The 21,753-nt window shown below is 47.0% G+C and overlaps 2 protein-coding genes across 2 annotated transcripts in view; both read right to left on the reverse strand.

Annotated features, from left to right (window-relative positions):
* Positions 1 to 14,674, reverse strand: part of LOC310790427 (histone H3.2) — a gene marked incomplete at its 3' end in the record, with an annotated part of 253,276 nt that extends 238,602 nt beyond the window's left edge. The window contains exon 1 of the mRNA XM_083652114.1: positions 14,623 to 14,674. The remainder of the gene's footprint in view (positions 1 to 14,622) is intronic.
* A 1,982-nt stretch (positions 14,675 to 16,656) lies between these two features.
* Positions 16,657 to 21,046, reverse strand: LOC310789949 (uncharacterized protein). The gene is made up of 4 exons (XM_083651669.1): positions 20,767 to 21,046; positions 20,497 to 20,615; positions 20,222 to 20,339; positions 16,657 to 19,256 (listed from the first exon to the last, which is right to left on the reverse strand). Exons 1-4 carry the CDS (start codon positions 21,005 to 21,007, stop codon positions 18,226 to 18,228), a joined length of 1,509 nt encoding a protein of 502 aa, XP_083507795.1. The 5' UTR covers positions 21,008 to 21,046; the 3' UTR covers positions 16,657 to 18,225.
* Positions 21,047 to 21,753: the final 707 nt, after the last annotated feature.

Raw genomic sequence — 21,753 nt, forward strand, 5'->3', positions numbered from 1 at the left:
GACAGAGAGAGCCTGACGGCTAACGGGGCGGGATCTCAATATGTCTTTCCATACGATTCTCCTAGAGTCATCCCTGAAACAGGCAGCAAGGATCCAATGCGAGGGAAGAGAGGACAGCCTGTTAGGCCTGTCAAATTCTCTCCAGCAGTGATGACTGTAGTACACGATTAACACAACACCTGTCAGTAGTGAGACAGAAGCAGTTTGAGTTGGGTGAGTACTATTTACATTTGTTCTCTTTACAATTTAGTTATTTTTCTTTTTTCTTTTTATTGGCTGCTCTATTGGCTATATTCTGTTGAGTCTGTCCAGGTGCATAACACTGTTGTCATGTGAAAACCTCACAGTTCCTCATAATTGTGATTGTGCTTGAAGGATTACATGTTCCTCTCTGAGTTGACAACATTCTCTGACTCTTCAGCTTATGAAAGCCATTCAGGCGTTCTCAATCCCAACTCGTCAACATACTGACATTTGGTCAGGGCTCCTTGGCGTCACTTTAACACACTGGGTACCGCTTTTCCGCCATTTTTCAACCTGCAGGGTAGTCCAATAGACTTCTATAGAACTCCAACAACCTGCAGGGTAGTCCAATAGACTTCTATAGAACTCCCACAACGTGCAGGGTAGTCCAATAGACTTCTATAGAACTCCCACAACGTGCAGGGTAGTCCAATAGACTTCTATAGAACTCCCACAACGTGCAGGGTAGTCCAATAGACTTCTATAGAACTCCAACAACCTGCAGGGTAGTCCAATAGACTTCTATAGAACTCCCACAACGTGCAGGGTAGTCCAATAGACTTCTATAGAACTCCAACAACCTGCAGGATAGTCCAATAGACTTCTATAGAACTCCCACAAGGTGCAGGGTAGTCTAATAGACTTCTATAGAACTCCCACAACGTGCAGGGTAGTCTAATAGACTTCTATAGAACTCCAACAACCTGCAGGGTAGTCCAATAGACTTCTATAGAACTCCAACAACGTGCAGGGTAGTCTAACAGACTTCGATAGAACTCCCACAACGTGCAGGGTAGTCTAATAGACTTCTATAGAACTCCAACAACCTGCAGGGTAGTCCAATAGACTTCTATAGAACTCCAACAACCTGCAGGGTAGTCCAATAGACTTCTATAGAACTCCCACAACGTGCAGGGTAGTCCAATTGACTTCTATAGAATTCCCACAACCTGCAGGGCAGTCCAATAGACTTCTATAGAACTCCAACAACCTGCAGGGTAGTCCAATAGACTTCTATAGAACTCCAACAACGTGCAGGGTAGTCCAATAGACTTCTATAGAATTCCCACAACGTGCAGGGTAGTCTAATAGACTTCTATAGAATTCCCACAACGTGCACAGTAGTCCAATAGACTTCTATAGAATTCCCACAACGTGCAGGGTAGTCCAATAGACTTCTATAGAATTCCCACAACGTGCAGGGTAGTCCAATAGACTTCTATAGAATTCCCACAACGTGCAGGGTAGTCCAATAGACTTCTATAGAATTCCCACAACGTGCAGGGTAGTCCAATAGACTTCTATAGAATTCCCACAACGTGCAGGGTAGTCCAATAGACTTTTATAGAACTCCCACAACGTGCAGGGTAGTCCAATAGACTTCTATAGAATTCCCACAACGTGCAGGGTAGTCCAATAGACTTCTATAGAATTCCCACAACGTGCAGGGTAGTCCAATAGACTTCTATAGAATTCCCACAACGTGCAGGGTAGTCCAATAGACTTCTATAGAATTCCCACAACGTGCAGGGTAGTCCAATAGACTTCTATAGAATTCCCACAACGTGCAGGGTAGTCCAATAGACTTCTATAGAATTCCCACAACGTGCAGGGTAGTCTAATAGACTTCTATAGAATTCCCACAACGTGCAGGGTAGTCCAATAGACTTCTATAGAATTCCCACAACGTGCAGGGTAGTCTAATAGACTTCTATAGAATTCCCACAACGTGCAGGGTAGTCCAATAGACTTCTATAGAATTCCCACAACGTGCAGGGTAGTAGCCAGTAGTGTCACACTGAAATAAAGCGGTGGTGGATGGACGTATGTTTGCCTATGATGCCGACCGGGGTTCCATCTCCAGCTTTTTATGTTTTTTAACTAATGTTTTTCTTATTTAACTATGACCAAACCATTTCTATAACCTGAACCATGTTGTTTTAGTTGCCTAAACATAACACAAGTTGTTTTATTTGCCTACATTTACCATAACCTTAACTATAACTTTAAAGGGATACACCAACAATTTTGGAGATTCGCCTATTTGCCATAATGCCGATATTAAAGGTAGAATGTGGATGCCTTCATCTTCACTGTGTGTACAGTACAGAGTGCACTACAGCCCTCACTGCTTATAGCTTAGCACTACAATGGTAGTCTATGGTATCGCTGCCTTCCCCTGTTCAGTCGCCTAAAATACACATTCCAACAGCACCAGAAACACTCACATGTACATGTTGTGACTCGTGTACTCACCACGCCATGAAATAATAATCCAAAGTTACTGGAAACGGTCATTTTTGAAGTAAATCCATAGCGAGAACTAACAAAGAGGGTTCCAAGAGGGTTCCCTCTGTGACCAAAGTTACTTCCTCGTTTGCCTAAGGCGCATGCACTGTTTGCAGTCATCAGCATGCTCCTCGAAGTTGTGGGGGTTCTATAGAAGTCTATTGGACTACCCCTGCATGTTGACAAATAACAAAATAGGTGTACCCAGTGCGTTAAAAAGCGACACCAAGGGATCCTGACAACACGTCAGTATGGTGATGAATCAGGAGTGAGAACGTGTTGGTTTTGGAGATGAGAGGTTTTCAGCCGACAGCCTGTACATGCCCTGAAGGGGTTTATTTTGCGATAATGACGGGCTCGCTAGACATTATCCCGCTTATTACACGGTATACTACTTACTAAGGAAAGCTACGCTAACATTTGTTTTTCTTTCTTTCTTTGCCACCGGGTGTCACGGATGAGCTAAAATAACCGCTACATTTACCAGACTTTTTCTGCAGATTGATATGACTGGACGTGGCCCTCCAGTCTTTCAGAACGCCATGCATAGCAACGGTCTGTTATTTCTGTATGACAGACCAACCAGAATCAGGTATTCAACAAAGCCGTGTAATAAACATAATTCATAACGAATAAATAATTGTTCACACACACAAAAAAACTTACATGACTTCCAAGAATGTCAACATTTGAAATGTTAAAACATTGATGCATAATTCCCTTGGTTACTATTATTACTGCAACTATTCTAAGCACTATGCCTCCTCCATCCTTGAAGCCACTGCCACTCCAACTGAAGGTAAGAGGGGATGAGAGGGGGGGGGGTGAGAGGAGGGGGGAGTAGAGGAAGGGAAGAAGGGAGGGAAGGTGAAGCATTCCCCCCCTGTAGGAGTTTATAGGGCAGGGGAATCCCCATGGGACCTCCTACTAACACACACTGTTGTGCACGCACACGCACAAAAAGACATACTGTACATGCTCACAGACTCAAATGGATATGAATGGAACACAGAAAGTAAAGAACGATGGAGGCACTTACTCAGAAACCAAACCCCCCCCCCACACACACACACACATACATTGTGTTTAAGCAGGCTTTAGAGCACTGTTGGATAATTGTTTGGCAGACGCACCACTTCAGCACCAGCGATGCTGTGAGTTGCATTAGACTAGAGGAGCGAGGGAGAGAGGGAGGGAGGGAGGGATGGGGGAGGGAGGGAGGGAGGGATGGGGGGGGGATGCAGGCAGGAGGACGGGGGATGGGGTGAACGTGGAGAAAAGGTAGAGGGGGGTTGTGGTGGATGGAGAGGGAGAGGCGGATGAATCATATTGCATCACATGGGACAGAAAATAGGAAGATTGTCTACTTCTTCTGTGCATTATACAATAATTTATTCTCAGCGTGGTCTTCATGTGTTGCACAACCCTTTGAGACCAGTGCTGTAGTGTGTGTATGTGTGTGTGTGTGTGTGTGTGTGTGTGTGTGTGTGTGTGTACGTACGCACGCGTGTACGTGTGTCCATCAGCCATTCACCCTGAATAATGACTGTGTCTGCCTGAGATGTGTGGAATAATTAATAGGGCTATTATTGGTGGGCGGACACGACCTGTCAATCATATCGGCCCACCTTGAAAAGCAGCATGTTTATCATCACGGGCTGTTGCTATGGTAATAATGGATGATCTGATGGCCATGCACTCATCAAAACCCTTTCTTTGAAAGCAACAGGGATACACAGGCACGAATACACACACACACAGACAAACAAGCATTCTCACACAAACACACACACAAAAACACAGATATTCTTCTTCTTAATGATACAATATGTTGCACACACACACACACACACACACACACACACACACAAAAACACAGATATTCTTCTTCTTAATGATACAATATGTTGCGCACACACACACACACACACACACACACACACACACACACACACACACATTTACTAATTTCCTCCACAGGCAGCACCATGGCTCTCCTCCCTTCTCTATGGGTCTGTGTGAAGGGAAATGACATTACAGCACAGACACAGGAAGTGTAATTCTCTTTATGTAGTGATGTGGGATCACAAATGAGCTCACAATACGTTCATGACCCCACCACCCCCGCCCCGCCCCACCATTCCCTGAAATTATAATCTGCTGGTCTGGTCTGATAAAAGAAACAGATTGGGACAGACAGACAGACAGACAGACAGACAGACAGACAGGCAGGCAGGCAGACAGACAAACAGACAGACAGACAGACAGGCAGACAGACAGACAGACAGGCAGACAGACAGACAGGCAGGCAGACAGACAGACAGGCAGCCAGACAGACAGACAGACAGAAAAGGCAGGCAGACAGGCAGACAGACAGACAGACAGACAGCCAGACAGACAGACAGACAGGCAGACAGACAGGCAGGCAGACAGACAGACAGGCAGCCAGACAGACAGACAGACAGACAGGCAGCCAGACAGACAGACAGACAGACAGACAGACAGGCAGACAGACAGACAGACAGGCAGACAGGCGAGCAGGTGAGATTAGTGGTGTAACTGAGATTAGCAGGAGTGGAAGTGGAGATTGTGCAACGCTTCTAATCCATCCGGCTGTTTCCACAGCCTGTGTGCTTCTTTCTATTCCCTCAGCCTCTCATCTGATATACACAACATTTCAATCTGATACACACACCTGTTATATTCAGGAGAGGGCTGGAGAGAGAGAGAGAGAGAGAGAGAGAGAGTGTGTGTGATTGTATTACCATGTGATGGATGATATGTAATACTGCTTCCAGTCAAAGTGAGTATGAAATAATGTGTCGCTAGGCAATATTTCTGTTCACAGAAGGAAATTACAATTTCTCTCTTGCCCTGTGTCACACACACACACACACACACACACACACACACACACACACACACACACACACACGCAGCAGATTGATTCTTGCCTAACCGTGGTGTTACACAAGAAAAAAAGTGGTTCCACAATCACACACAGGGAAGAAATAGAGAAAAGTGCAGCAGGACAAAAGAGAGAACATGAAAGTAGGGGTGATGGAGGAATGGAGGAGAGGAAAACTTGTCTGTGAGAGATTCCTTTGAGCAAAGAGGGGAGAGAGACAGAGTTTTGCTCCCTATAGATATCCTAGATCTCTACACTGATCATCAGAGAGCTTACAGGAGATTAAGATGCCATCCTGAACACAGGGCGCTTGTTTTGTGTCACAGGCAAGCGCACACACAGACACAGAACACACACAGACACAGACAGACAGACAGACAGACAGACAGACAGACACACACACACACACACACACACAAACAGCAGCCTAGTACACAAATACAGACACACACGGGGGGGATACACACTTATACACACAATCACAGTGACACACACAGGTCCCATCCCACTTACCTTCAGTCACATAGTTGTGGTCGGGGAGGAAGCCGCGGTGGTCGAGCGTCGGGCTGGCGTCGGTGTCCTCGCCCATCAGCGGGGCCGGGGGGGGGAGGGGTCAGCAGGGCTGGGGGGGGCGCCCGACGCGGGGGGGGCAGTGTGGGGGTGGCAGATCGGTGGCGGTGGTGGGGATGCCGGCCAGCACAGCGTCCATGCTGCTGCCCGCCGGACGCCTCCTCAGCACAGGGGCGCAGAGACGGGCATCCTGTATCCTTTTGGGGGGAGGGGGTGAAGGGGGCTGAGCTGAGGTGGATGGGGGAAGTAGAGGGGGCGGGGGTAAGGCCTGCCCCGGGGCGGTGGAGTCCACGCGGCTGCTTCTGGGAGACCAGGGCCCGACGCAAACCTGCGCAGAAGAGAGGAGTCATTTTGAATAAGATTTCAAAGATCTAAATAAGAAACTACCGGTGCTGCTGTGCGTCGTTTCCTTCTTCTCACAGGAGGACACATGCCCGCTCGCCAGGCAACATAAATCAAACGCTCCTCATGTCCGCCCTGCTACTGCTGGCTAATTCTTCTCTGTTACACACACAGGCACACACAGACACACACACACACACACACACACACACAGGCAACACGGAGCAGGGCAGTGGTGGGTGCCTACTTCCATATGGATGCTCCAAGAGAAGCAGAGGAGAGGAGGATGGGGAGGAGAGAAGGGGGGGAGGGGAGAGAGGGATGAGCAGAGCCCCTGGTCTGTGTATATCTGCAGTGCTGCTGCTTCTGCAGTGAACACACACACACACACACACACACACACTCACCCACACACACTCACCCACACACGCGGCAGGCAGGCAGCTTCTGGGTCAGGTACTCCTCAGTGGATCTTCCATGAAGAACATGTCTGTCTCTCTCGGTACGTAAGTGTCTCTCCCTCTCTGTCTGTCTGTCTGTCTGTCTGTCTGTCCCCCCTCTGCTGCCTCCAGTGTGAAGGAGGAGGAAAACCCTACCGGCCTACCGCTTTCTGCTGCAGTGTGTGAGCTCTGGCGTATGTGTGCAAGGCAGTGTGAGAGGTGGAGAGAGAGGGAGAGAGAGAGAGAGAGAGAGAGAGAGTGAGTGGGGGGGGGGGGGGGGGGGGGAGAAGGATGTGCTGTGTACGTGTGTGATGCATCAGAGCAGGCCCCGCCTACTCTCCAGCCCCGGCCAATCGACGCAGCGCTGGGATCTGCCTGACCACTGACTGCAGGTGATTAAATATGAGAAACAGAGAGAGAGAGAGTGAGAGAATGAGAGAGAGATATGACTGAATGGCTGGCTGGTATAAGGAGGTGATTAAAGGTAGAGAGGCAGAAAAAATAGGAGATAGTGGTAGAGAGAGAGAGAGCGACAGACAGAGAGAGAGAGAGAGAGAGAGAGAGAGAGCGACAGAGAGAGAGAGAGAGAGAGAGAGCGACAGAGAGAGAGGGGGGGGGGTTTCGGCTGACTGAGCGGCAAATGAGAAGCATGGCACAGTGACTGCTGGAGGATTCACCTAGAGACGTAATTCTATTAACACAGAGACACACTGACACAACTGACACACAGTCGCACACGCACGGAGATTTCAACACCACACACAAAATGCCTAGAAAACCCACATGAATCTCAATTTCGGTGCAGGTTCACATAGACAGATATGAACACAGTGACAGACACACTCTCACAGTGTGTGTGTGTGTGTGTGTGTGTGTGTGTGTGTGTGTGTGTGTGTGTGTGCGTGTGTGTGTGTGGTGGGGGTGCCAGTGACAGTTGGTTCCATCTCCAGCGCTGGCTGTCTGCCACCCAGCTTCAACCCCCCCCCCCCCCCCCCCCACACACACACACACACACACACACACACACACACACACACACACACACAGCAGGGAACAAGAAGAGCTGTTTATCGGACTCACCCCAACAATGATAACATCGCGCCCCCTTTCTTACCAATGACATGCCCCCCCCCCACACACACCACCTCCATATCTGCCCTCCTAACTGCCCCCTGCCAGCCTAACATCCACCACAAAGACCCCCCACCCACCATCCCACCCACTGTACACACCTGCTGTCTCTATGCCCACTGCCCAGCCACCCGTGTCTCCCCCACCTATTCACCCCAAGCCATATGCCCCCCAAAATCCCCTTATGGTCCAATTTATAACCCCATAAAGGTCCCATCAGTGTCTAGTCTTTCAATATGTATATCCTACAGACATACATTTGCATATGGCATGATAACAATCATATTTTTCTTAGAAGAAAATTTTGTGGCACAAATTCAGTTTACATCCTATCCTAAGGCACTATACTTGACTCATCTTTTGTCTTTAAGTGGATTTTGTACATTTAGTAAACCATTAAAATCAGTTATAAAAATGGGAAGACGAGGTAACTACAAATTGCTGAGTTTATTTTTATTGACGAGAGAAAACCCAATGGATACGTTAACTGATCCAACAGCTAATTTAGAGATTACAGACTTCATATTTCAGACTTCATATTTTCTGTAATCCGCAATAATGATAATAAAAATAATGCTTATAAAAATAGTTTTAATTGGGCAAACCGAGTTACTCAGCTATATTTGGAATCACGAGAGACCATAGAACATTTCACTCCAAACAAAACGTTTTTAATCCGCAAATGTTTTGTTTTGGTCCGAGTGAAATGTTCTATGGTCTCGTGATTCCAAATACAATCGCTTGGTTTGACCAAGTAAAACTCTTTTCGTAAGCATTTTTACTCAATGTAGATGGAAAAAAGAATGGCGGACGAATGACTCTGGTGCGTATGCCTAAACCGGAAGTGGGCGTGACTTTGGCTCTCTATAGCTTGTTGGCAACTACGTGATGCCGATGATGTTGCTGGGGGGCAGCGCTCCAGAGCTACTATGGAGAATGGAGGAAAGTGAGTATGCAAGAGGGCTGGATGCCGCTCCACGCTGCAGGTAAAACATATAGGATATGATCCATATACAATGAAGAGAAGTGATTATTACAGCAACTTGTCCTTGCTGATCGCTTCCTATGTTGCAGGGGGCAACACAATGATGTCACCGCTAAAGATTGTCGCTTTTCCAAGAAGAAAAAGATATGAGATTTTGATATGCAATTACAATAAAATTATCTTTTTGTTTGGAATGAATTGTCAAATAGATGTATGGTAACATGATTGTTTTTCTCCCTTTTTTTCATTTCAGTGTAACTGGAAATTTTAACGAGAAAAATGTTTTCCGCAACTGCGCCTGCAGGCAGACGTTCACAAAATTGTGGGGGGGCAATGTGTGTGTGTGGGGGGGGGGGGGGGATTGTGCACCCTTCTTGCTCGGATAACGCCCATGTTCGAACTTGACCTTCATTTTCATATCAACTACACACCTGTAAAGTTGAATGACTGCTATCCTTATCACGTTTGCAAAATCTGTCCACAGACATATAAGCACTGCCATGGCTGGTAAAGATGGCAGACAGGTAGGTAGAAAGACAGGCAGACGCAAATACACACACACTTTCCTATGAGCCACTGTCATGATCATAATCCTGACACGTGCCAGGTAAGTCCGTTCAGTTTGTCCTTCCTAAGCTGCCATCAATGACCCCGGCCTGAGTGGCAGTGACCCCGGGTCTGTCTCCCGTAGCGGCCGACCGTGCCACTCAGCTGTGAAAGGCTTGGGCCCCGGACCCGCACTGTTGCCGTGGTGATAGTGGAGCGCCAACAGCCTGGCTTGGACCCAAAGAACTGGGGTGAATCTCAATGCTGTATATATCATTGAGTCAACTCCTTCGATGTGCTCGGTAGTGGGGACAAATCGGGGAAATCCATCACTCTATATCTATCCAGAATATCAAAGATGCAAAAAAAACAATGTGGTAAATCTATGATTTATGGGCTTTTCCAAAAGTTTTTGAAATTAAGATATTATTTTTTCAAATTCACAGTGTTTACATGTGTTTTTCAGTATGTACAAAATTTGATTATCATAGAAACTTGTTTTTATGCAGATCATATCGTCATCGGTAAATATTGGTTATCGGCCATAACAGCAATGTTATCGGCTATATTAATGATATCAACTATCGCTATCGTCCAGAATTTTCCTATCAGTGCATCCCTACTAGGGGTGGGACAAAATATCGATACCCACGTTATCGCGATATTTCCACCCGCGATACGTTATCGATACACTGGCGCCAAGTATCGATATGTTTATTATTATTTTTTTTTTTTTTTTTTTTTTTTTTTTTTTTTAAATAAACAGGCTAAAATATTATGCTGTGTGTGGTAGTTGAAACATAGTTTCAAGTTGACTTTATTTATGTTTGTAGTTGAAACAAAAACATAACTACTGTAGGCTACATGAATGGAAATGTTTGATCATTAATATCTACTTTTAGAAATTATATAGGTAGGTAGGTAGGTTATATAGGTTTTCTTGTTTTAATAGTAATAATAAAAAGACTTAATGTGTAACTTTTCCTCCGTGGTATCGAAAATGGTATGAGTGAGTGAGTGAACTGCATAATAGTGAGTGCATAATACATGATTTTTTGCCTTCAGAGGTATTTTTTTCACTTGTTACACAGGTATCGTGATGTATCGTCTTCCAATATATCGCAGTATCGCAGTATCGCAGTATCGTGATATATCGTTATCGAGGGCCAAGTATCGTGACGATATCGTATCGTGAGCTACTCAGCGATTCCCACCCATAATCCCTACTGGGGATTGAACTGCAGTCTCCAGTGTCAAAGGCACCATGGCCACCATGCTATTTCAATATCAGACTGTCGTTATTTACAGGACCGCTAGAGGTCTAGGTTATAACATATCTAGACATGTCGATGTGCTTTGATGAAGATGGCTCCTATCAGACAAACAAGACAAACAAGAAAACAAAACAAAATGAATGCGATACATCAGATCGGCAATTAGGCCTCGCCCCCTTTTAGGGGGAAAACACAAGCCTCTCCCCGTTGACTTCAATGTAAAATAGCACGAACCAAAAAAATGATAGAAAAATAGCAATCAATCTGGTTTATTGATGACACCAAAACACCATGACATGACAATATATTACAACTCGTCTGGCCATAGAATAGACAAGATACAGCGGTAATATTACTTTGACGCATCTAAAATCCTCTAACTCATGTCACATGTGACATTCTTTTTTTTACATCCCCGTAAATGGGAACATGTGCCGCAGACAAAATGACGTATTGCCGATCTGATGTTTACGGGGGGAGTGACAGCTGAAGTGTTGAATCACCAGTGACTCACGGCTCATTCAGAGACCAGTTGCCTTGTCACATATAAAAAGGTGCATCACAAACAGAAGGCTGCAAATGACTGTTCTCATCAACTGTCCATCTGTGCACAGAAACAGTTGAATCAGAGTCTCAGTCTGTGATCAACAGAAATGGACTGTACCTAGAGGGAGGAGGGAGTGGACTGTACCTAGAGGGAGGAGGGAGTGGACTGTACCTAGAGGGAGGAGGGAGTGGACTGTACCTAGAGGGAGGAGGGAGTGGACTGAGTGGACTGTACCTAGAGGGAGGAGGGAGTGCACTTTACCTAGAGGGAGGAGGGAGTGGACTCTACCTAGAGGGAGGAGGGAGTGGACTGAGTGGACTGTACCTAGAGGGAGGAGGGAGTGCACTTTACCTAGAGGGAGGAGGGAGTGGACTGTACCTAGAGGGAGGAGGGAGTGGACTGTACCTAGAGGGAGGAGGGAGTGGACTGTACCTAGAGGGAGGAGGGAGTGGACTGTACCTAGAGGGAGGAGGGAGTGGCCTGTACCTAGATGGAGGAGGCAGTGGACTTGGAGAACCCCCAGCAGCCAGCCGGCATGATAATGATCAGGCATCACCATTTATCATGGAGCACCGAGGCGTCCAATCAGACGTGGGGATGCTTGTGACTGTCTGTCTCTGTTGACCCCGGTACTCCTCTTCCTTCCCACCCCCACTCCACTGTGCAGACACAGGGGTTGCCTAGCAACCCAATAGCAGCCTACGAGCACACACACACACACACACACACACACACACACACACACACACACACACGGAAGACCCAGCAACTAGTCTGAAGGAGGAAGATAATGAAGTCCCACTCCACCCCACCATCACGCTCTGTGCTCCCCAAACATGAGAGGGACCGGAGGGAAGGCTGGGCAACACACTCCCTGTGAGCCGCAGACCCACTGCCTGGAGGAGATTCAGCCCAGTAACCGTGACCCAGTGAGTGCTCCTTGGTGCCTTGGATACACACACACACACACACACATACACACACACACACACACACATGCACATACACACACAGAAACATGCACGCAAATGCCTGAGCAACAGAAATAGCTTTCCCTGCACTGTAAGCCTTCAACTGCAGGCTTCACACATATCAATCCGATCAGTGTCTACATGATGAAAGCCCTAGCATCTCATCTCATACCTACACCCAAACCCTCAAAATATTGCTTTCTGATTGTGAATATCTGATGGATTTAAGGCCGGCAGCCATGAAATCTCCACCTCCAGCAGACAAAGGGCTTTAGCAGATGAAAGGTAAAAGCTGAGCAGCCACAGCGTCTCCCCAGCCTAACACTATTAGCACATTAAGTGAGTGCTTAACTACAGTCAGCAGACGATGGATCATCTCAGAGGGCCTTGAGCGGGACACGGCACTGTAATCCCCTAAAGGGGGTTTTCACTACAGTAATGGCAACCCGAATGAAAGTGCGGCCCCCGGGGAGCGGTGGGACTGGCTAGATTATGAGCAGCCTTGGGGCTGACAGAGTCGCAAAACGCGCACGCGCACGCGCGCACACACACACACACACACACACACACACACACACAGAAAGGACCTCATAAGTGGATACATGTGCAAGTATCACCACAACATGCATGCAAACACACACACACACAAACTGTCACTTTCGCGGTAGTTATTCCCTGGAGGCTTACCCTTTTTACCAACTGGGGACACCACTTTTTTCCCCAACTGCACCCACTGTCTGTCCTCTGGTCTTCAGTCGGGTATGTCCCCCCAATTTCTTAATTTCTTAAGCAACCCCCCCCCCCCACACACACACACACACACACACGATATCCAAAGCTATAATTTGACTTTATAGCCCTTTGGATATTTGAATTTGAGTCCCCCCTGCTGAGCGAAGGTAAATATTCCCTTTCTGGTGTACTTCTATCTGTATGACATATTTGGGGAGGAGGGTACAGGAGCGGGGTGTCGCGGGGGGAGGAGGGTACGGGAGCGGGGTGTCGCGGGGGGAGGAGGGCATGGGAGCGGGGTGTCGCGGGGGGAGGAGGGTACGGGAGCGGGGTGTCGCGGGGGGAGGAGGGCACGGGAGCGGGGTGTCGCGGGGGGATAATTTCACTACAGGAGGATTGTGGAATGGTGATGGAATGACTCTTTGGGATGAGAGGGAGGGGAAGGAGTTGATGGGCGGTTGAGAGTGTGTTTTTTTCCCAGGGATTTTTTCCCCGGCAAATTCAGCCAGCAGCCTGAGGGGAGGAAGAAATAAAGTGAAACAGGGCGACATAAAAGCTAAAGAGCACATTATAGCCTGATCCCTGCTGGAACACAGAAACATAACACAACCGGCCGGTGATAGAACACAGATAGCCGACAGGGTTATGGTTATTACGACCTGCCTACCGTGAAAACCAGCACTATGGTCTATATTATTATACAGTCTATAAACTATACAGACCAAATCAACACATTGGAGGAATGGGATATGGTGCCATTTGATTTGTTTTGCGGTCGATTGACTTCATCTGAGGTAAAGTCTATTATGCACCTTTAGTTCATCCCATGTCTTGCAATACCTCCATTCACATGAAATCAAAACACTCATACAGACCTTATAGAGTCCAACTGTTGCATTTGTTGCCTTTCCCTCAGGACCAAAGCAGCTTAGGGCAGAAAGGAGATTACACTTACCAAATATATCAACAGAAAACACAGCTAAGCCCCTGTGACCAGACCTAGCCTGTAAACACGTGCACGGGCACGGGCATGCACATACGCAAACACACACACACACAGCTCTATTTTGAGACCCAAATCTGTCTGTAGCTCTGTCTGACCTGACTCCACACATAAATATGTTTTATTATGCACCTAAAATGTCTGTGAGAGCGGCTTTTACTCAGTGGGAATCCTCTTCTCCCATCAATAGTCTCTCTTTCTCTCTCTCTCACACACACACACACACACACACACACACACACACTGCCCTGACCTCTGACTCAGAAACCCATAAACAGGAAATCTGTACGACATTAATAGCGCGAGAGTGTGTCTGTGTGTCTGTGTGTGTGTGCACGTCTCACTTGCACGTACAATACACTGACTGCCCAGACTGCAACCCCGTTTGATTAACACTCGCCCATGCCCTATATTGGAGCTTAGCGCCGGGTCGGCCTCAGGTTGCGCAGCACCGTTAAAACGAGTGTTTCCTTTCTAGAGCGTCAGACACATGTGACCTTGGGGGGAGGGGAGGTCACTGGAGGGGAGGGGGGGGGGGGTCACTGAATGTAATCTTCCAATGAGCAAAACAAGGACTCAGCAGCCTGGGGAATACGTACGCGCAGCTTGGCCAAGCCCTGCTCAGCATTTGAGACTGACACTGTGTGTGTGTGTGTGTGTGTGTGTGTGTGTGTGTGAGAGAGAGAGAGACTGAGACAAATGTCCCATCGACCTCGATAACCCACATACCCCAGGCATTATGTGGGACAAATAGCCCGTGTGTAAGTAGTAGTATGGTGGTGATAGCAGAGTACTAGGATGCAATTAGTGGAGAAATCCCTCGGCTAGACAGCTACATAATATGGGTCAATGTCCTGGGAAAAGAGGGCAGAGAGCCACGGGGTGAAAGTGTGGTGGTGAACTGTTCAGGTGGAAAAGGAAGTGACACTTTGAGATCGCACTCTTTTGCACACAACGTACACACACTTACACACACAGCGTACAAGCCAAACAGCAGGAGAGAAATGGGGCGTTGTTGGGCAGGTGAAGCGAGTGACCCAATTCTCCAAAGCCCCTTGCTGCAGGACGCGTAGTACCCACTTTCTGACACTGCGTTAAAAGCACGTGCTTACACACCGGTTCCGTGAAAGAGGATGGCAGGAGGACGGACTCAAATGCATACATCAGGGGAAAAAAGGTTGGGGAATGTAGGGCATGTGGTGAAAAGATGCTGAGCGCACACTTCTTTCAAAAAGATCTACTTGCTGTGCCGTCCGACAGTCTCAGTCAGTGGTTTGGTGCTGCGTGGTGACACTGACTCCTGCTGGCGGTCAGTGTGTGGTGCAACAATTAGACAGGACTGCACAGTGGCACTGGTAACATCTCATGAGGAAACGAGCACAGATCCTAATTTAATTAGGAGGCTACATATCCCCATGGCTGTAAAGGATGTTTGGGACACTGCTGGATTTTCTTACTTGAACTACCAGTGAGTTTATTGAACTATAAATAAAATCACCTTATTATAGCGGGATGTTTATGTGAGAGTTCCTGACCTCTTCTACACAATCGTCACCAATTTTAAGAGGGGCCTTCTAACGATGCAACCCCACATTCACAGAGAGCTTCTTGTTCGCTTTTAACGGCAGATGGACTCACAGAGCTGATATTTTATTAATTAATTAATTTCTAAATGGCTCATTTTGAGTCATTTTAGGTCCTTCATAAAAGGCTCATGGTTGTTTTGTATGGGATCTTGAACACAAGAGAAGTGGTACTTACTCAGACAACATGAGGCTGATGGCCCCGCTGAAAGTCCGGCTGATCAGAGCTGGAGGAGAGTCACATGGAGGGGAATTAGCATGTAGTAATATCATTTACTTTTTATAAATTGGGCTTGAGAAAAACACTTCCATCTCTGAATAACTCACAAGTCTTGAATTGTATGCAGATTGATTACCCTAGTAGGTAGCAAAATATAACAACTTCAAAGTTATGAAATATAAGTCCTTTGAAATGTTCGAAATGAAATGTTTTTTTGTATTCACTTTGCTCAGAATCAGAAGGTTCAGTTCAGACAACGTGCAGTGTTTCAGGACAATGCAATACACAAAGAAGTGTTGACTGATTCGGTCTGCCTGTTACGTTTTTCCCAGCTTCAAAACAATAACTACGTGGATAATAGCATTTTGTAATTCACACAGGTGTATTAGATGAATACTTCACCCAAAACACATGCATGTTTGCACACATTTTTTGTAAAATATCCACCATAATAATTGAATAATCTGCTCAAAGCTTGTTGGGGAAGTTGCTGTTCACCACACCCCAACTGCATCAGGGCCCCCAGTAGCTCTGGAGAGGCTACAAATAAAGAGGGATTAAGTCTCCAAGTACCTACCTCAATGACCTCCTACAAGATCATCTTCAATGTCGTGACCTGCTGAATGCACTGAAGTAATCACTCAACTTCTATACTAACTTCTCTGTGAACATGTGTATTCCATCTAAGTCTGCACAATTGCATACAGAAACAATAAGCCATGGTTTAGCAGCGCGTATGGAAAAACCTGCACAGCATCTTTCAGAGTGGAGGAGACGGTAAACTAACTGTATGTAGTTGCCAAATCTGAATTCAAGAACAAATGCCTAGTTTTATTTCACTTTACATGAACAGAAACATAAGAAACGTACCATTGTTCTTTAGCAACACTATTATTTTACTTACAATAACAAACTTTTCCCCTCCCGTTTTACAATACAGTCAGTATAAAAGGAAGTCAGAGGAGATGGGTAGTACATGAGCACAATATTCAAGACGCTCTATCCTACAGTACCTCTGCATGCCACACAACAAAACTACCTTAATACCTACCACTGTTCCTTTATTGGCTTCATGAAATACATCATTATGCATTATTTTGCAGTTCTTTTATTAAACTGATCTGTTCTAGAGCTGCACGATTCTGAATAAAATACACTTTTTTTTTTCTCTGAATTGAGATCCCGATTTGTTTTCCAGCATTTAGTGCACTCATTTACCTGATGTGAAAAACAAAACAACTTTTTTATTATCAATTATTTGCATCAACAACTTTTATTATTCTATTATTGACACATATTGATATAGATTATTCATATTATTGTTACTGCTCTTATTATTATTGCTGTTATTATTGTCGTTTATCGTATACCGTTTGCAAAGTAGATGTGTCGTCATCTCGTTTGATCCCTAAACACTTCCACACAGCGGAATGTGAACCGTTTGTCGCTACGAGCGCAGGGTCTGGCAGAGCTGCCCACTCTGCTGGATTCATTTTGTCCTTTTTATTTGGCCGATTATTTACACACATTTTCCTCTCAGCCCTCTGTTATTTTCTCGCCTCCTCGCTGCAATCTGTGTGCTCATGCACTTCGTGACGAAAGTAGGAGCGCTTGTTTTGTTGCAGCTGATGTCCAGAATGAAAATGCGGCAGAATCTACGTCGTTTAGAATCGAGATCGCGATTTTATTTCGATTAATCGTGCAGCCCTAATCTGTTCAGAGTTTCTTCCTCTGATAGTGAAGAATGCCATGGGGAGAGAGATAAGCTTATCCTGGATTAAAATTATTCATTTTACAACGGTCAACATTTCCTTTTCATGGATAATCATATCCAAAGTCACTTACAGCACAGTAATGCATAGATAGCTAGAAATGGAATGGACCATCAAGGGGCTTTCCCCTTTAGAATGTTCCATAGTTCTGACACCGACCCATATTGGGGGGGATGGAAAGAAAAAATGAACATGCCCAATAAAATTATATTCCTTAACCTGATCAGTTGTCAAATACCACAATAAAATCTGACGGTGGTTAATTTTATGATCGCATCATAAACTTTGAACTTAAAATACAAAGGCTGTAAAAAAAAATGCAATAATGCAAAACAGTATTTTCAACAGTTTGAAGTGTTAGTTTTAAACCCTGGACAGATAGGAAGCCTCAGTGGATACACAAGAAACAGAAGATCAGATGGTCACTCCTGCAGCGACCAGCTGATGACCAACACTGTATTTTGGTGCTCTGTTCACTGCGTTGATGCGAAATTCAAAACGGATCTGAGTGTTTTGACTCACCACTTAACACGTGTAGTTTGCCTGCAGCCATTCTGACGCTTTCTGTCCATGGCTTTAAAAGTCAGCGTAGAAGTTAGAACACAAGACAGACCACATTAGCAATCCTGGAACAAATAAATTGGGTCCGTTTAGCTAAACACAACTAAATTAAATTGCAGGACCATCATTTTTTATGTTTTCAAACTGGATGGGATTGGGGCCCATGTCTGGCTCCTGCTGATCATCCATGTAGTAGGGGTCCCCCTGGTGGACTCTGTGGTTATGCACCCTCAGGTTCCCCCTGTGGGCGAACCTCTTACCGCACTCTGTGCAGGCAAAGGGCCTCTTCCCCATGTGAACGTCCCGCTGGTGAGCTCTCAAGTTCCCGCTGCGGGCGAAGCGCTTGCCACACTGAGCGCAGCCAAACGGCCGCTCGCCTGTGTGCGTGCGAGTGTGCACAGTGAGCTCAGATGGCGTGAGGAAGCTCTTGTCGCAGAACTGACAGGGGTGCAGTCTGACCCCCGTGTGGCGTAAAAGGTGCCTGCGCTGGTGGGAGGGGTAAGTGAAACACTTGGTACAGTACGGGCAGGTGTAGGGCCGTCCGTTCCCTCCGCCGGGGGCCGGAGTGTGGCTGAGGGCGTTGGCGTGTCGGAGCGTGTGCGACTGCGTGTTGGACTGCGGTCGGAGAGGGTCTCTGTTGGCGAAGGATGCAGCCCGCCTGGTCTGAGGCACGGGGACCCTCCCGCTCCTGTCGTCTCTGGGTCTCCACGGCGATTCGCCAGACTGGGCTTGGGACTGATCCTGCCGGGCCTGCCTCTGCCCCGCCACCTGGCCTTGCACCGGGTTCTGGTTGGAGTTCTGGTTCTCGGGCTCCTGGTCCAGGAAAGGGAAAGAGTTATCGTCGTCCTCGTTGCTGGTCTCGTCGGAAACGAAGCCAGGCCGGAAGCACGGCGTGTCGGTGCCAGTGCTGCTGCTGGCGGGACCAGAGCAGCTGGTGCCCTCCGCCTGGAGGCTCTCCATACCGGACACCACGCCTCGGCCGGCATCTAACCCGGGTAACCAGTCCCCCGGCTGGGCTAGGCTGGGGTCAGGCCTGGGGGAGCAACGCCCGCTCTGGGAGATAGACAGAAAAGGAGTGGAGGCCTGCTGCTGGAGGGGTCTGTGGTCCGCACTACGACTGCCCTGATCCCAGAGAGATACTGAAGAGAGATCAGAGGAAAATACAGCTGTTGTAAATCATCTCTTATTATAACACCTACAGACTCAAAAGATATGAAGGTTATCTTGCTCTAGTATTGCAAAAACTATAGCTAATAAGTGACCAAAGAAAATGATCCCATGCAATACTCTGTGGGTGCACTAGTTGCCGGACCCGGAACAGGACGGCCAAGAAGCATCTCAGGGGGCTACTGACTGACTCCCCATTGTTGAAACATGCATGCATGAGTGATTGAGCAGCAGTGGCAGCAGAAACAGCATACATACTATGTATGTTTCTGCTATAGTGTTGGGAGGAATTTGATTTGACCTTTGAAAAGTGGGTGTGTCTGGGACGAGGGACTGAGACAGCAAGTGCACTGGAGTGCCTACTGAGCGGAGAGAGACACACACTGCAGTCCGCTAAAGAATTGAATTTACCGGACAAATCTGAAACTTACCAGGCATGTTTCAATACCACTAGTTTATGCTACAAACACAATATATAATGTATATACAGCACTGTGGACTGCGTGCTCGCTGGCTGGCTCACCGCAGAGCAGGGACCCGGCGTGCGGTCCCCCCCCGGGCAGAGAGGTGGTTCCTGGCTGATCGAGAAGGCCGGCCGTCGGTCAGGAAGCGTGCTACAAGCCGCAGTAAATAGTGATAGAGTATTCCTGAAATGAGTGTTATAACCAGCCAATAGCATAATTTGTATTATTAGCATTTATGGGCTAGCATCCATGCAAGCAATGTTAGCCCATGTAGCCATGTTGCAAGCATTCATGGAATTTTCCTCTAGTCCTTAAGATTGATTGACAGGTGGATGTCATGATATTATGGGTTGCTTGGTGGCCTGCTGTCGTAAGCGCATTGCATCGGGCAGCAGTCCAGGTCCGGCTTAACTAGGCTTGCCTAGTCTTGTTTTGTGAACAGATAAAGATTACTATCTGCATAGAGTTCTTACATTTTGCCTTGGCCTGTGTGGCAGACAGGGGGTCTATCTGCCTCTGGTCCCCAGTAGCAAGGCCTCGCTCTGGGACCTGAACTCCCACAGACCCCGGGGTGGGCCGGGATGCTGCACGCTGTGGAGTACAAGTAGCATTAGATCTACAAAGTGCACAAAATACCAAGAGCGAAGGGCTAAAATGTCAGGCCATGCTGGCCGTTCAGAAGCCGCAAAGATGTATTTGACAGTCAACTTTTGAATCATATTTTTTTGACCATGGAGAGGGGTCTGACCTCATGCTTCACAAAGGCTCCATCCTGGCCTGTAACCTCCTCTTTCAGCCTGCGGAGGCTCTGGCTGAGCCCTTCCACTGGGTCTGACTGAGAGGACATACCCTTCCCCACAATCAGTCCTGTACAGAGAGATAGAGAGATTATATTTGAAACCAAAGTGTGTTTGGGACTCCAAGCAATAGGCTCTTCCTTTATTCACATTCTACATGGACATTATACATGAAAGGTTTTTAAGCCTTGGCATGATTGAGACCAAGTCAGCTGTCTCACCTGGTCCTGTCACGGTCTGCTGCCTCAGGCTGCCCTCTCCTTCTCTGTCTGCTGTTGACAGCTCCCCTTCCTCGCCGCCGCCTCCACCCTTTCCCTTCTGTCTCCTCTCTGCTTTCTCCAGCTTTCCTCTCAGCGTGGAGATCTCATCCGCCTTCTGCGCCAGCTCCGTCTGCTGCTCGCACAGACTGCTCTCAAAGATCTTGGCAATCTCGCACACAGCAGCCGCCAACAATGAGTCCATGACGGTAGCCAGCTGAGCATGGAAGGCACTCCTCACAGACTCCATTATCTTTTGTTTCAGTGATGATGGCAATGTTGAAGATGACTTGACACTGCTGTTTTGCTCCCGTTTGGCCTCCAGAGGCAACTGTGGGAGGATCAAGCTCACAAAGACCACCACAAACCAGATCTCAACCTGTCACTCCTGATATCTGATGAATTGTCCTGTGATTGTCATGTCGAGAACTATGCCATTTCAGCAACCACCTCGCTGCAAATTACATTTATTGTTAAAGTCGCGACTGTGATTGACAGCCTCTCGAGAGTTGACCTGGCTGATCGCTGTACCAAATATCAATGATTGCAAAGCCAGCTACTTTAGCTTGAAAGCTAACGTTAACTTAATGTTGTCATCTACAGCAATGACAAGTGAGACAGTCTGTGTAGTGGTTGTTAGCGTTAATCATCTGCATAGTCTAATGAAATATATCGAATTGTGCGATACACTTATCTGCGTAGCTAGAGAGGCAAACAATAGTCTGGTTATTGCCAAGTCGTTTTCGCTAGCTTGTAAGCATGCTAGCTATATACCTCTGGCTAACGTGTAAACAAGGGAGCTAACGAAGCGTAACGTTAGCCAGTGCTGGCTCGTTCTAGCAGTAAAAACAACCAGACACCTCGGTCAGTAATAGCTCTTCAAAACCGACGACCAAATATCTTTACGGGCTTTCCTTAAACCGAAGAATATGAGCAGTCAGACAGCGGTGT

Source organism: Poromitra crassiceps (assembly GCF_964638095.1).
Source record: "Poromitra crassiceps genome assembly, chromosome: 15".
In the NCBI taxonomy this organism is placed as follows: Eukaryota; Metazoa; Chordata; class Actinopteri; order Beryciformes; family Melamphaidae; genus Poromitra; species Poromitra crassiceps.

What these genes read in the sequence shown, in the direction of transcription:
- LOC310789949 (XM_083651669.1), bottom strand. Translation starts at nt 21,007, where the DNA reads ATGGACTCATTGTTGGCGGCTGCTGTGTGCGAGATTGCCAAGATCTTT. An exon ending in GCAGACCGTGACAGGACCAG is followed by an intron (nt 20,616 to 20,766) that starts GTGAGACAGCTG and finishes CTCTCTGTACAG; the next exon opens with GACTGATTGTGGGGAAGGGT. An exon ending in GAGCCTTTGTGAAGCATGAG is followed by an intron (nt 20,340 to 20,496) that starts GTCAGACCCCTC and finishes TGTACTCCACAG; the next exon opens with CGTGCAGCATCCCGGCCCAC.